Source organism: Melanotaenia boesemani, chromosome 16, assembly GCF_017639745.1.
Source record: "Melanotaenia boesemani isolate fMelBoe1 chromosome 16, fMelBoe1.pri, whole genome shotgun sequence".
Taxonomy (NCBI): domain Eukaryota; kingdom Metazoa; phylum Chordata; class Actinopteri; order Atheriniformes; family Melanotaeniidae; genus Melanotaenia; species Melanotaenia boesemani.
The window spans coordinates 32237659-32252482 of NC_055697.1; the positions used below are offsets into that span (position 1 = coordinate 32237659).

The window sequence follows — 14824 nt, forward strand, 5'->3', positions numbered from 1 at the left end:
TCACTTTCTTTGTGCTTTATTTGACTTCAACATCCTGTTTTACAGAAAGTTAGAAAAATGAAGCAGTTCTGATCCTGCTGAACCCGAGCATCATCCACTCCTGAGGTCAGCAGACAGGGGGCGCTGTGGCATCCAATCAGCAGCAGCATGTGTTTGCATAGTTTATTCATGACAAAGTTTCACAATCAGACAGGAAAGAAAAAAAGAAAAACATTAAAAGTTCAGAAGATCCAAGTACAAACTGAAACACGGAGACACGACCAACGTTTGAACCCAGAAGCTGTTTCTGTCCAAAAAGCTTCAACAAACGGAATAAAGGCTGTTTCCTTGTCCTCCACAGACTATTAAATAAAATAAAGATGATTTCATGTTTGATTAATCTGCAGGTTGTCTGATTTTATACATAAAAGCTCAGAAATCTGAGGAATCTTTAGTTTTATTATTTAAATGTGTGAAAAGTTCAGTTTCCTGTAAAGAAAAAGCTCAACATGAAGCTGAAATCTGCTGTTTTTTGCTCTAAAAACAAGATGAAAAACAGATTTTTAACCTGCTTCAGAAACAAATCTTCTCTTATTTATAGGTGAAATACATTGTTGCCTTCAGCGCAGCTGTTGGTGAGTTTAAATGAAACTTAAATCAGTTTTCAGGGTTTCTTCTCACAGAAAAGTGCACCTCCGCTCTATTAAATCACTTCTCAGTTTGACTGAACCCGTTTCCAACGGCAACATGTCAAATTAACGGATAGAAATCAAAGAAATGAATAATCATCTTCAACTTTAAACGTCCCCTAAAACTGCTCAAGTTTTCTGTAAAAAATTAAATAACAAATTTCTGGTCTGCTCCGATTGGTCTGTGGCCTGACCAGGCTCCGCCCACCAGGTGGCTCAAATGAAACAAGAGCACTTCATTGGACACAAATCTAGACTCCGCCCCCACAGTGCAGGATGAGTCACTGGGAATGACCCACTTTGTCGTCTCAAGGTTGGATCAAACTAAAAATAAACATTTCTGAGGTTTTTCTGCAAAAATTAAATAAAACTTTTAAATGAAATCAGTTAATCTGCAGAGTAATCAATAATTACAATAAACAACAGCGTCATGATTGATCAGCTGCTTTAACACAAAATGATTTGGAAATAAAAAAAAAGGACTCGAGGATTTCTCCTTGTTTTGGTTTCTCAGCAACACAAACAGCTGAACTTTCATTAAACAGCTGGTTAAAGGTTAAAGCTTCAGTCCTGAGGCACATGAGCAAAACACACACATGCACGACGTGTGCACACACAGCTCAAAGTGTGTGGACACCCGTTAAAGTCTGCTCCAGTTTAAACTGCTTATAGATCCATTTTTTAATCAATGATTATCAATCATCTGGTGCTTCTTTGGTTGTTTTAAGCATCACAAACTGAAGTGTTTTATTATTTACTTCAGCTTTAACCATCATTACTTCTCATGAAATATAATTTCTGTTTGAATCTTTTATTTATTCAGTTTCGGCTAAAACAAACAAACAAAACAAAAAACAGTAAAAGTGCAGCTTTTAAACGAAGGTGTCCACGAACTTCAAGCTCAGAGGTTCCGGGTCGGATTTAAGGCTTCAGCTGCTCACACATGCAGAAAACAGCCAATCAGAAACATCGTAGGAAGGATGTCAGGTGGACAGGTAACAGGTGAGAGGTGGATAGGTAACAGGTAAGATGTGGGATGTAACAGGTGGACAGGTGACAAGTGGACAGGTGAGAGGTGGGATTGTTACAGGTGGACAGGTAACAGGTGAGAGGTGGATAGGTAACAGGTGAACAGGTAACAGGTAAGATGTGGGATGTAACAGGTGGACAGGTGACAAGTGGACAGGTGAGAGGTCAGAGGTGGTATTGTTACAGGTGGACAGGTAACAAGTGGACAGGTGAGAGGTGGGATTGTTACAGGTGGACAGGTAACAGGTGAGAGGTGGATAGGTAACAGGTGAACAGGTAACAGGTAAGATGTGGGATGTAACAGGTGGACAGGTGACAAGTGGACAGGTGAGAGGTCAGAGGTGGTATTGTTACAGGTGGACAGGTAACAAGTGAGAGGTGGATAGGTAACAGGTAAGATGTGGGATGTAACAGGTGGACAGGTGACAAGTGGACAGGTGAGAGGTGGGATTGTTACAGGTGGACAGGTAACAAGTGAGAGGTGGATAGGTAACAGGTGGACAGGTAACAGGTAAGATGTGGGATGTAACAGGTGGACAGGTGACAAGTGGACAGGTGAGAGGTCAGAGGTGGTATTGTTACAGGTGGACAGGTAACAAGTGAGAGGTGGATAGGTAACAGGTAAGATGTGGGATGTAACAGGTGGACAGGTGACAAGTGGACAGGTGAGAGGTGGGATTGTTACAGGTGGACAGGTAACAAGTGAGAGGTGGATAGGTAACAGGTGGACAGGTAACAGGTAAGATGTGGGATGTAACAGGTGGACAGGTGACAAGTGGACAGGTGAGAGGTCAGAGGTGGTATTGTTACAGGTGGACAGGTAACAAGTGAGAGGTGGATAGGTAACAGGTAAGATGTGGGATGTAACAGGTGGACAGGTGACAAGTGGACAGGTGAGAGGTGGGATTGTTACAGGTGGACAGGTAACAAGTGAGAGGTGGATAGGTAACAGGTGGACAGGTAACAGGTAAGATGTGGGATGTAACAGGTGGACAGGTGACAAGTGGACAGGTGAGAGGTCAGAGGTGGGATTGTTACAGGTGGACAGGTGACAAGTGGACAGGTAAGGTGTGGGCTGTAAACTTGGTGAGTTTATGTGAAGATGAGGCCGGAGTCGCTGTAAACTCTGAACACCTTCTCGATGGCGTTGACGTACGCCGCCGTCCGCAGGTCCAGTCCCAGGTTGTATTTGTTGGCTGTTCGCATGATTTGCTGCACGTGGAGAGAAGAGGAAGAAAAGATGGAAATCAGGGAAAAGGAGACACGTTTTCTGTTTCCACACAGGAAATATTTCACTTTCATTTCTGTCTTTAAATTGTTAAATTGATGAAATATTTCCATTTTAGTTCTGAAAACTAAACACTTTTGTACACGTGAGTGTTTCATGATCCAACAATGTTAAAAACAGAATCTGATTATTTCTAAATCTCATTAATCGATATTTTATTCCCAGTAGATCGACAACATATCATGTCTGAAACTGACATTTTACATGTGATGGAAAATATGAGCTGACAGTGAATCTGATGCAGCAACATGTCTGGAAAAAGTAGTTCCAGGGTGATGTTCAGCACGGTGTAAAAAGTAGTTCCAGGGTGATGTTCGGCACGGTGTAAAAAGTAGTTCCAGGGTGATGTTCAGCACGGTGTAAAAAGTAGTTCCAGGGTGATGTTCAGCACGGTGTAAAAAGTAGTTCCAGGATGATGTTCAGCACGGTGTAAAAAGTAGTTCCAGGGTGATGTTCGGCACGGTGTAAAAAGTAGTTCCAGGGTGATGTTCGGCATGGTGTAAAAAGTAGTTCCAGGGTGATGTTCAGCACGGTGTAAAAAGTAGTTCCAGGGTGATGTTCAGCACGGTGTAAAAAGTAGTTCCAGGGTGGTGTTCAGCATGGTGTAAAAAGTAGTTCCAGGGTGATGTTCGGCACGGTGTAAAAAGTAGTTCCAGGGTGATGTTCAGCACGGTGTAAAAAGTAGTTCCAGGGTGATGTTCGGCACGGTGTAAAAAGTAGTTCCAGGGTGATGTTCGGCACGGTGTAAAAAGTAGTTCCAGGGTGATGTTCGGCACGGTGTAAAAAGTAGTTCCAGGGTGGTGTTCGGCACGGTGTAAAAAGTAGTTCCAGGGTGATGTTCGGCATGGTGTAAAAAGTAGTTCCAGGGTGATGTTCGGCACGGTGTAAAAAGTAGTTCCAGGGTGATGTTCGGCACGGTGTAAAAAGTAGTTCCAGGGTGATGTTCGGCACGGTGTAAAAAGTAGTTCCAGGGTGGTGTTCAGCATGGTGTAAAAAGTAGTTCCAGGGTGATGTTCGGCACGGTGTAAAAAGTAGTTCCAGGGTGATGTTCAGCACGGTGTAAAAAGTAGTTCCAGGGTGATGTTCGGCACGGTGTAAAAAGTAGTTCCAGGGTGATGTTCGGCACGGTGTAAAAAGTAGTTCCAGGGTGATGTTCGGCACGGTGTAAAAAGTAGTTCCAGGGTGATGTTCAGCACGGTGTAAAAAGTAGTTCCAGGGTGGTGTTCAGCATGGTGTAAAAAGTAGTTCCAGGGTGATGTTCGGCATGGTGTAAAAAGTAGTTCCAGGGTGATGTTTAGCGTGGTGTAAAAAGTAGTTCCAGGGTGATGTTCAGCATGGTGTAAAAAGTAGTTCCAGGGTGATGTTCGGCATGGTGTAAAAAGTAGTTCCAGGGTGATGTTCAGCACGGTGTAAAAAGTAGTTCCAGGGTGGTGTTCAGCACGGTGTAAAAAGTAGTTCCAGGGTGATGTTCAGCATGGTGTAAAAAGTAGTTCCAGGGTGGTGTTCAGCACGGTGTAAAAAGTAGTTCCAGGGTGATGTTCGGCATGGTGTAAAAAGTAGTTCCAGGGTGATGTTTAGCGTGGTGTAAAAAGTAGTTCCAGGGTGGTGTTCGGCATGGTGTAAAAAGTAGTTCCAGGGTGATGTTTAGCGTGGTGTAAAAAGTAGTTCCAGGGTGGTGTTCGGCATGGTGTAAAAAGTAGTTCCAGGGTGATGTTTAGCGTGGTGTAAAAAGTAGTTCCAGGGTGGTGTTCGGCACGGTGTAAAAAGTAGTTCCAGGGTGATGTTCGGCACGGTGTAAAAAGTAGTTCCAGGGTGGTGTTCAGCACGGTGTAAAAAGTAGTTCCAGGGTGATGTTCAGCATGGTGTAAAAAGTAGTTCCAGGGTGATGTTCATCATGGTGTAAAAAGTAGTTCCAGGGTGATGTTCATCATGGTGTAAAAAGTAGTTCCAGGGTGGTGTTCATCATGGTGTAAAAAGTAGTTCCAGGGTGATGTTTAGCGTGGTGTAAAAAGTAGTTCCAGGGTGGTGTTCGGCACGGTGTAAAAAGTAGTTCCAGGGTGATGTTCGGCACGGTGTAAAAAGTAGTTCCAGGGTGGTGTTCAGCACGGTGTAAAAAGTAGTTCCAGGGTGATGTTCGGCTTGGTGTAAAAAGTAGTTCCAGGGTGATGTTCAGCACGGTGTAAAAAGTAGTTCCAGGGTGATGTTCGGCTTGGTGTAAAAAGTAGTTCCAGGGTGATGTTCAGCATGGTGTAAAAAGTAGTTCCAGGGTGGTGTTCAGCATGGTGTAGCATCTTTTCTTCTTCTAACATGTCTGGAAACGTCTAGGAAGTGAGGAGACCAGTTGCTGGAGTTTTAGGAGAGGAATGTTGTCACATTCTGGTCTGATGCAGGATTCTAGCTGCTCTACAGTCCTGGACTTTGGTTGCTGGATTTCTGCTTCCATGATGCTTCAGGTGTTGTGTACTGGTGAAAGGTCTGGACTGCAGGCAGACCAGTTCAGCAGCCGGACTCTTCTCCTGTGAAGCCATGCTGCTGTGATGGATGCAGGATGTGGTTCAGCATCGTCTTGCTGAAATCTGCAAGGTCTTCCCTGAAAGAGACGTTGTCTGGATGGAGCAGATGTTGCTCTAAAACCTCCATGTACTTTTCAGCATTGATGGAGCTTCACAGATGTGGAAGCTGCCCACGCCATAGGCACTAATGCAGCCCCATCCCATCAGAGATGCAGCTTTTCACCTGTCCACTGATAACAAGCTGGATGCTCCCTCTCCTCTTAAAGGCCCATTTATGCTCCCTCACCTGCGTAAATAGTGACGTCCGTTTCAAACGATGTCATACGTCGCAGTCCTCATACTTCCATGCCTCTTTTATGTTACCATGGTTGAGTCAATTCCTCCACTAGTGGACAGTGCTGAGATCAGTAAGTTCAGAGTTCACTTCTGCAAGCCGACGTCAGTTTCAGACACCGTTTGGCAGCAGTAACGCGTTGCTAAAAAGTTATTTCCAACCGCCCAACATGCCCTAAACACTCGCATTTCTTCAAAAGCTCGTACAATTTCTACAGCTGTTGTGCTCGTTTTCTTTCTGCTTCTGCTGTTTTGTTCCCTTCTCTTCTCTTCTCTGGCTTGTTTCTGTCACTGGTTGCATGTCAGCTGTTCTGCTCAGTACTGCCCCCGCCATTTCTGGAGGTATTGCTCCGTTGGATAGCTAAGCTCCCTGAAAACGGACCAAATGTGCGTAACCGAAGGAGAAGACGGACGACCTGCTGCCAGGTAACCTGATTAGTTGTCAGATGCTCCTCCAGGTGTTTCTGGTTTGTTGCTCCTGTTCTTGGAAAAGAGGTTTTAAATCTCAAGAATTTTATTTTCGGGTTAAATAAATGTTAAATAATAATTTAGTATTTGTTTAACAAAAGAACATCATTTGGTTTAGTTGATGGTAAATACATCCATCTCTAGTTTCTCCACATTTTTGTATAATCTGGATTCGTTTCATTTCATTATAGATGAGAGAAGATGTGAGTTATTTTTCCAGATGTTTCTGTCTGCTTTACCCGTGCTGAGCGCTCCATGGTGAAGGCCAGACCTGAGTGGACGATGTCCTTCTCAGACGCACCCTGAAACCATATGAGAGAGGATGAGGAGGAGGAGGAAGATGAGTGTTACTACAGCAGAACCAACAGGATGTGTGAACTCACAGCGATCCGGGCCTGGAACTCAGAGGTGGGAACGACAGGAATAGCACCACCATGTTTCCCAAACTTCCGCTCCAGACTCTCCTGGACCGACACTAAGAAGAAGAGAGAAAGTCAGACGGAGGAAGAAGATTTCAGAACTGTCTCCATGGAGACGACAGGTGACATCAGACTCACTCAGCAGGTGGTAGTTGGAGTCCCGCTCGTATTTGAAGGTGAGTCGACCGTAACTGACGTGATTCAGGTTCTTCAACCACTCGAAGTAGGAAACGGTGACGCCGCCGGCGTTCAGATACATGTCCTGAGGAGACGGAGGAGAGTCAGGCCTCGTCTGAGAGAGAGGAGTTAACCTCTTCATCACAGACCCCTGCACAGGGGCAGCATGAGATCCATGCAGTACAGGAGAAGTTAGCAGACAGCAGGAAGTAGCAATGCTAGCATGTAGCATAGCAACATGACGGGAGAAACTCAGCTGAAAGACTCCACCAAGCATCGACATCCACACCAAACAGTTCAAACCCCAGCAGTTATACGGGAATGTAGAAAACATGAGAACATCTCTGTCCACTTTAGAGCTTCGGCTAATTTCTCCACACAAACAAGGAATCACATGACAGCAGAGACTCTGCTGGTTCCAGAGACGTCCGTCTTATCACGGTGGGACAGAAACTCTGGAGCTAGCAGCCAGAACCAGAAACCAGGTCTTACTGCTGCTGTTTGTGGTGAAAAGTTTGATTCCAGCTCTAAAAACTCTGCTATGACTCTGCCTTTGCTTGAAATGAACCATGAAGGTCCTGCTGTTTCCATGGAGATGAAGGAGGTTTATAGTGAAGTATACTAATATACTTATTAATATACTGTGTAAATATTAATCATTCCTAGGATTACTTTACTCATTCCTAGATTAACTGGGCTGCTTCTTCTGGTTTCAGCTGAAAGTAATGTGGTTTTCTTTTAGGAGGAGATAAGCATTTCCATTTTCTATCGCCTTCCAGGTGAAGTTACTCTAACACAGTAACACGCCCTGACACGTCTGCTGTAATCTCACATCTCATCTTTCTGTAGAAACCAGGATATACATCCAGCCCTTGTAATTGTGAAGATCCACTGACCGGGATCACCAGGATGTTCCTCTCCAGGAAGATCCGGTCGGCCTCGGGTGTGGTCGGACCGTTGGCTCCCTCTGCAACGATCTGAAGGTAAGACGGACTCTGGGTCATTTTATGGCTCAACTCTGAGACCGTTCAACATGCTACCACATCTCTGATCTGATACCTTGGCCTTGATCTTGTGCGCGTTGCTCTTGGTCAGTTGTTTCTCGCTGGCGGCGGGAATCAGGATGTCACAGTTGGCCTCCAGGATGTTTCCTTCATACGGCGTTGAGTTTGGGAAGCCGACGATGGTGCCGTTGGCCTGGAGATGAAAAAAGAAACGAGTGAGTGAAAACTGCAGGAGATCATTCTGCCAGCAGGGGGCGAACAGCTCTTTACTCCCGACTCTTACAGACCCAGAACATCTCTCTGGTCATGTCACCATGACGACCAGTAAAGCCCCATCACCCCAAGTTAACATCCGGCTTCTCAGGGTGTAACGTCAGGTCTGTTATATAAACTTGTGGTGTCCACTGAAAGTCTAACATCTAAAAGCTCATTAAACACATATCTATCACCACCAAACACAGTGGAGAAAACAAGCAAGTACAAGAGAAGGTAAATAAAACCCGGAAAAACCCCAACTATGGATCCAGCTGCTCATCCCACGGTATGAACACACACCAGCGATATCTCTACTGAAGGCACAAAACGATTCGTTTCTTCATCTCCAACAAAGATTCACTGAGGAGACAAAATTCTGCCCCACATCTGAAAAACATCATCACACATTTCGTCTTAACTTTGCTCAAAAACTTCTTTCCACCAGGATAAAACCACATTTTCTGGAAAACTCCTGAGTGCTCTGACAGCAGCTTCCTGGATAAAATCACTATATTCTGCCCGGTTACATGGGTTTGATTGGACAAAGACAGGTGTCAGTCATTTCCCTCCTTACCGTTGATGATTGGTGAGAAGGATGTAAACATTGTGACATTAACGTAACTTAACTGGATGATTAAAATCAGGATTAATCATGGAAATCAACCAATCAAAGCCGGATTTGCGAAGAGTTTTACCTTCGTCTTTCAGATTTACAGGAAATATTTCCTGGATTTCCGGTTTTCTGCAGGGATCCTCCTGTTTATAGTTTTTCTCCACTTTTCATCTACTTCTGGATAAAATAACATCCCAAAAGAAACGCTCCACCACAGAAGAAGAGCGGGAGAAGAATTTCCCAGATTCCTCATGGGATAACGAGGACGTCATGGAAAGCCACCTAGCCATCTCTTTACTAAAACTTTGCTCTTAAGCTCCACGAATCTTCGCACAGATAACATAGATGTCCAAAATTTAAGCAAAGAGAAACCCTTAATTTTTTTCTTCGTTCCATCCTCAGCTACAGCAGCATCTATGACGACGCCTCCACCTCTGACTCAACCTGACAAGTGTTCGCTTTATTTTGGAATTAAAGAGAATTAAATAACTTTTTTGGGGGTTTGTCATTTACAAGCAGAAATCGCAAGAGAAATTTGGTGTTAAGAGCTTAACCAGGACGGACCAGTTTGTAGTCCTCCAGTTCTTTCGGGTCGATGCCCTTGGGGTTCCAGATGTTTCCGTCCACTTCTCCGACTCCCACACACTTGGCTCCGAAGCGATGAAGGTAACGCATGGAGTGAAGACCGACATTCCCGAAGCCCTGCAGACACAGAGGAGAGAACGTTAACCCTGAAGCTTCGATCAGAACCAGAACTTCTGACTGAAACATGTTAAATAACAGAACATCAACATGGTGACTGATGAAGAGTTCTTTCATTTCGCATCAATCTTCTGTTTTACTGTTTTCTTCCTCGCAGGTCACTCATCATCCTCTGCATCAGCCAATCACACGGCAGCATGCAGTCATGTAGACATGGTGGAGATGACCTGCTGATGAGGTGATAGAAAGACACCAGGAAGTCCAGTCAGCACTGGTTCCAACCAAAGTCTGCAGAACAGCATCTCTGAACACACAACACGTCCAGCCTGGAAGCAGATGAGCTGCAGCAGAAGACACACCGGGTTCCTCCTGCCGCTAAGAACAGGAAACTGAGGCTACAATTCACACACACTCACCAACACTGGAAAATAGAAGATGGAGAAACGTTGCTGGTCTGATGAGTCTCCATTTCAGCTCCACATTCAGATGCTCGGCTCAGAATCTGCTGGAAACATCATGAAAACATGGATCCATCCTGCCTTGGATCAACGCTTCAGGCTGCTGCTGGTGTGATGGTGGGGGGAGATTTTCTTGGCCCACTTTGGGCCCCTTAGTACCAACGTGGCCTGGTTTAACCAGCACAGCCTACCTGAGTATTGTTGCTGACCATGTCCATCCCTTTATGACCACAGTGGAGCATCTTCTGATGCTACTTCCAGCAGGATAATGCACCATGTCACAAAGCTCAGATCATCTCCACCTGCTTTCTAGAACATGACGATGAGTTCACTGGACTCCAACGGCCTCCACAGCCACCAGATCTCAGTCCAGTAGAGCAGCTTTGGGATGTGGTGGAACGGGAGATTCTCATCATGGATGCAGCCGACAAACCTGCAGCAACTGTGTGATGCTGTCATGTTAATATGGAGAAAACCTCTGAGGAAGGTTTCCACCACCTGCTTCATCTATCACACCAGGATTAAAAAGGTCCGACCCGGTACTAGAAGGCGGTCCTGACGAAGAGGACGACTCGGTACTAGAAGGCGGTCCTGATGAAGAGGACGACCCGGTACTAGAAGGCGGTCCTGACGAAGAGGACGACCCGGTACTAGAAGGCGGTCCTGACGAAGAGGACGACCCGGTACTAGAAGGCGGTCCTGATGAAGAGGATGACCCGGTACTAGAAGGCGGTCCTGACGAAGAGGACGACTCGGTACTAGAAGGCGGTCCTGATGAAGAGGAGGACCCGGTACTAGAAGGCGGTCCTGACGAAGAGGACGACCCGGTACTAGAAGGCGGTCCTGACGAAGAGGACGACCCGGTACTAGAAGGTGGACCTGATGAAGAGGACGACCCGGTACTAGAAGGCGGTCCTGACGAAGAGGACGACCCGGTACTAGAAGGCGGACCTGACGAAGAGGACGACCCGGTACTAGAAGGCGGACCTGATGAAGAGGACGACCCGGTACTAGAAGGCGGACCTGAGGAAGAGGACGACCCGGTACTAGAAGGCGGTCCTGATGAAGAGGACGACCCGGTACTACAAGGCGGTCCTGAGGAAGAGGACGACCCGGTACTAGAAGGCGGTCCTGATGAAGAGGACGACCCGGTACTAGAAGGTGGTCCCGATGAAGAGGAGGACCCGGTACTAGAAGTGGGGAACATATTAAAATAAGGATCATTAACAACAAACATTTATAAAAACGTTCTCCTTGTTTCTCCTCAGAAGGAACTTGTTCGTTTTGTTGGTTGAAAGCAGCTGAAAAGAAAACACAAATTAAAAAGTCTTTTAAATTTCCTGCAGGTGATGAAGAGGATGGGCGTACCTGGATGACGAAGGTCTTGTCCTGGAAGCCGGGACTCATCCCCAGCTGACTCATGTAGGACGCTTCGTTAATGAAGTTCTCGATACCATGGAAGACTCCGCGGCCGGTGGCGGAGATCCGGCCGTGGATTCCTCCCTGGCTGATGGGCTTCCCGGTGACGCAGGCGTGAGCGTTGATGTCCTGATGAAGAGGAAGGAGAGAGCGGAGTGAGGAAGGCTGCAGTCTGGGAAAAAGTCAGACTCACTTGTTGTAAATTAGAACTTTTTTCAGCCATGATGTAACTTATGTCCAGCTCTTTAGATTGTTTTCAATTTTATTTTATCAATAAAGTTTGAACGGATTAATTTTCCAGCAGAAGGCTCGATGGGAGTGCTCTCCTCTTCCTCACATAATCCATCTTTCTCCTGGAAACCTTCCCGTGTTTGGGATGGATGGTGCATAGAGCTACTTTACAGACCTCATGGAGCTGATGAAGAGCGGTGAAGAGGACTTCTGATGTGCTGATAGTGACTTGTGTACTACTTCCTGTTGGTAACGGGAAGTCTGAATTAAAAGCATCATGCTGGGGACTCCGTAACATCCTGGATTCAGACCACACACATCTTCTGGAGTTAGGAAAAAATACGACCTTACTGAGATCATCTTCACTCTGCTGTTTGTGAGATAACACGTCGAACAGCAGAACTTTCTGAAGGTCACCTCTAAGAACTGGTTTAAGACTGAAGCACCAGCCTGCAATCTGTGGCTGTGCATTGTTGATTATATCTTCATAAAAAACAATTATCTAAATCTGAAAATCTAAATCTAAAAGATCTAAAATCCGGAAATGAAAGAAATGGTTTTCACATAAAACAAGAAAAGCTTAGAAAAGGTTTAGTTTGTTGTTTTTGATGTTTCAGTTTTTCTTCTATTCTTGTTTGTGTCTAGTTAAATAAAAAAAAATCTTATCGTATCCTTATCACCCCTTAAAGAAAAAAGACGTAACTCAAAAGTTGAGACTTGAATAAAATAAAAATGATGTCAGACTCACGTAGTGTCCCATGGTGGTGGCGAAGGTGTCTGCGATCCACGACATTTCCCTCTCCCCGGTGCTCATGTCAGGAGCAGGAACGTCGATACCAGGACCTGAAACGCCACAAAAACATCAGGAGAGAGGCCAGTAAAACACAGACAACAGTCTGAAGATCTCTGCATTCAATCCTTTTACTACCTAAATCTAAAAAATAAGTTTTGATGCTTTAAAAAATATAATAAAAACAGAATACAATAAACAAACATTTCAGACTGAAACAGAGCAGCTGAAAATCTAAATCTCCCAGTCTTCTAACTATTGGGATGATTCTAACTAGCAGGCCGCTAGTTGCCGACCCCTGATTTACAGTGTAGAATATCATCTAAAGATTCAGAGAATCAGGAGGAATCTCTGTGTGCATAGGACAAGGCCGGATGGTGGTGACCTTCTGCCTTAAAAGCAGACATGGTTCTCTCCTGGAAACCACTGCATGGCTCCAGACTTCCAGAAATCACAGTCTGTGAACACAGTTCACCCTGAAATCCACAAATGCAGATTAAAGCTCCATCATGAATCCAGTGACCAAGGTCCAGGACTGTAGCTTCTCTACAGTCCTGGACCTTGGTCACTCCATCATGAATCCAGTGACCAAGGTCCAGGACTGTAGAGCAGCTAGAATCCTGCATCAGACCAGAATGGGACAACATTCCTCTAAAACTCCAGCAACTGGTCTCCTCACTTCCCAGACGTTTCCAGACATGTTAGAAGAAGAAAAGATGCTACACCATGCTGAACACCACCCTGGGACTACTTTTTACACCATGCTGAACACCACCCTGGGACTACTTTTTACACCGTGCCGAACATCACCCTGGAACTACTTTTTACACCGTGCCGAACATCACCCTGGAACTACTTTTTACACCATGCCGAACATCACCCTGTAACTACTTTTTACACCATGCTGAACACCACCCTGGAACTACTTTTTACACCGTGCCGAACATCACCCTGGAACTACTTTTTACACCATGCTGAACATCACCCTGGAACTACTTTTTACACCGTGCCGAACATCACCCTGGAACTACTTTTTACACCACGCTGAACATCACCCTGGAACTACTTTTTACACCGTGCCGAACATCACCCTGGAACTACTTTTTACACCATGCCGAACATCACCCTGGAACTACTTTTTACACCATGCTGAACACCACCCTGGCACTACTTTTTACACCGTGCTGAACACCACCCTGGAACTACTTTTTACACCGTGCCGAACATCACCCTGGAACTACTTTTTACACCACGCTGAACACCACCCTGGAACTACTTTTTACACCATGCTGAACACCACCCTGGAACTACTTTTTACACCACGCTGAACACCACCCTGGAACTACTTTTTACACCGTGCCGAACACCACCCTGGAACTACTTTTTACACCGTGCTGAACATCACCCTGGAACTACTTTTTACACCGTGCCGAACATCACCCTGGAACTACTTTTTACACCGTGCTGAACATCACCCTGGAACTACTTTTTACACCATGCCAAACATCACCGTGGAACTACTTTTTCCAGACGTGTTGCTGCATCAGATTCACTGTCAGCTCATATTTTCCATCACATGTAAAATGTCTCAGTTTCATCATCTGACATGTTGTTTATCTTCTACTGGGAATAAAATATGAGTGGATGGAATTTCTTCTTTTTTTGACATTTTACACATCCCAACTTTTTGGGAAATTCCATCTGCTGCGGATTTTCTAAGTTTTCTAACTTTCTTGCGCTGCGTGAACATCAGGATGACGTGATGGATCTTGAGGTGTTAAAAAAAACTTTTTTTTTCTAATTTGGTTTTTCCTGCTCAACATTTCCTCAGACGGAGTTTAAAGTCCGTCTGATGACGACGTTTAAAAACAACTGATGACACCGTTTTAGTTCCTCCGTGGGCGAACGAAGAGCTGGAAGATGTGATCAGTCGCTGCCTGTTCACTCACCGATGAAGCCTTTCTTAGCGAGCTCGATGGTGAACCTCCTGGTGATTTTCTCCAGCTCTGTGTCCTGAAAACACACACCCAACACACAGCTCATTAACACCGATGCATCCTGCAGGAGTTTCACACGTCTCCAGCCCAGAGTGAGGATTTCCTGAGACGTTCGGAATTTAACTCCCATTCCAGTGGAAAAGGAAGAGGAAAACCAGGATCTGTTCTTGTTTCTCTCTTGCATGTTCAGGATTCATCACTGGATCTGATTCCTGGAATTCCTTTTCTTATTAGTATCATTTTTTAATCTGAAAAAAAATGAAATATTTAAATTTTGACAGAAGTGGATCCTTTGGTCTCTTTCTTCATCCGACTGGAAGGTCTTTAAAATAAAAGTTCTGCTTTCTGCTGTATTTATAACTGACAGCTGAACCGGGGAACCTCCAGGTGCATGAACCTTCCATTAAAAGGGGGAAAAGGTAAATAAAAAAAATCGAATCGATTCAGATGAAATGAGTTT

At 45.1% G+C, this 14824-nt stretch overlaps 1 protein-coding gene across 1 annotated transcript in view; it reads right to left on the reverse strand.

Annotated features, from left to right (window-relative positions):
- Nucleotides 1-14824, reverse strand: part of LOC121655251 (glutamate dehydrogenase, mitochondrial-like) — a 26580-nt gene continuing 11756 nt past the window's right edge. Inside the window, exons 4-13 of the mRNA XM_042009755.1 lie at nucleotides 14317-14380; nucleotides 12326-12420; nucleotides 11296-11475; nucleotides 9332-9469; nucleotides 7955-8092; nucleotides 7792-7872; nucleotides 6857-6980; nucleotides 6683-6774; nucleotides 6539-6601; nucleotides 1-2909 (exon numbers count right to left, since the gene is read on the reverse strand). Of these exons, the coding sequence (XP_041865689.1) occupies nucleotides 2790-2909; nucleotides 6539-6601; nucleotides 6683-6774; nucleotides 6857-6980; nucleotides 7792-7872; nucleotides 7955-8092; nucleotides 9332-9469; nucleotides 11296-11475; nucleotides 12326-12420; nucleotides 14317-14380 (1095 nt within the window). The 3' untranslated portion in view covers nucleotides 1-2789. The remainder of the gene's footprint in view (nucleotides 2910-6538; nucleotides 6602-6682; nucleotides 6775-6856; nucleotides 6981-7791; nucleotides 7873-7954; nucleotides 8093-9331; nucleotides 9470-11295; nucleotides 11476-12325; nucleotides 12421-14316; nucleotides 14381-14824) is intronic.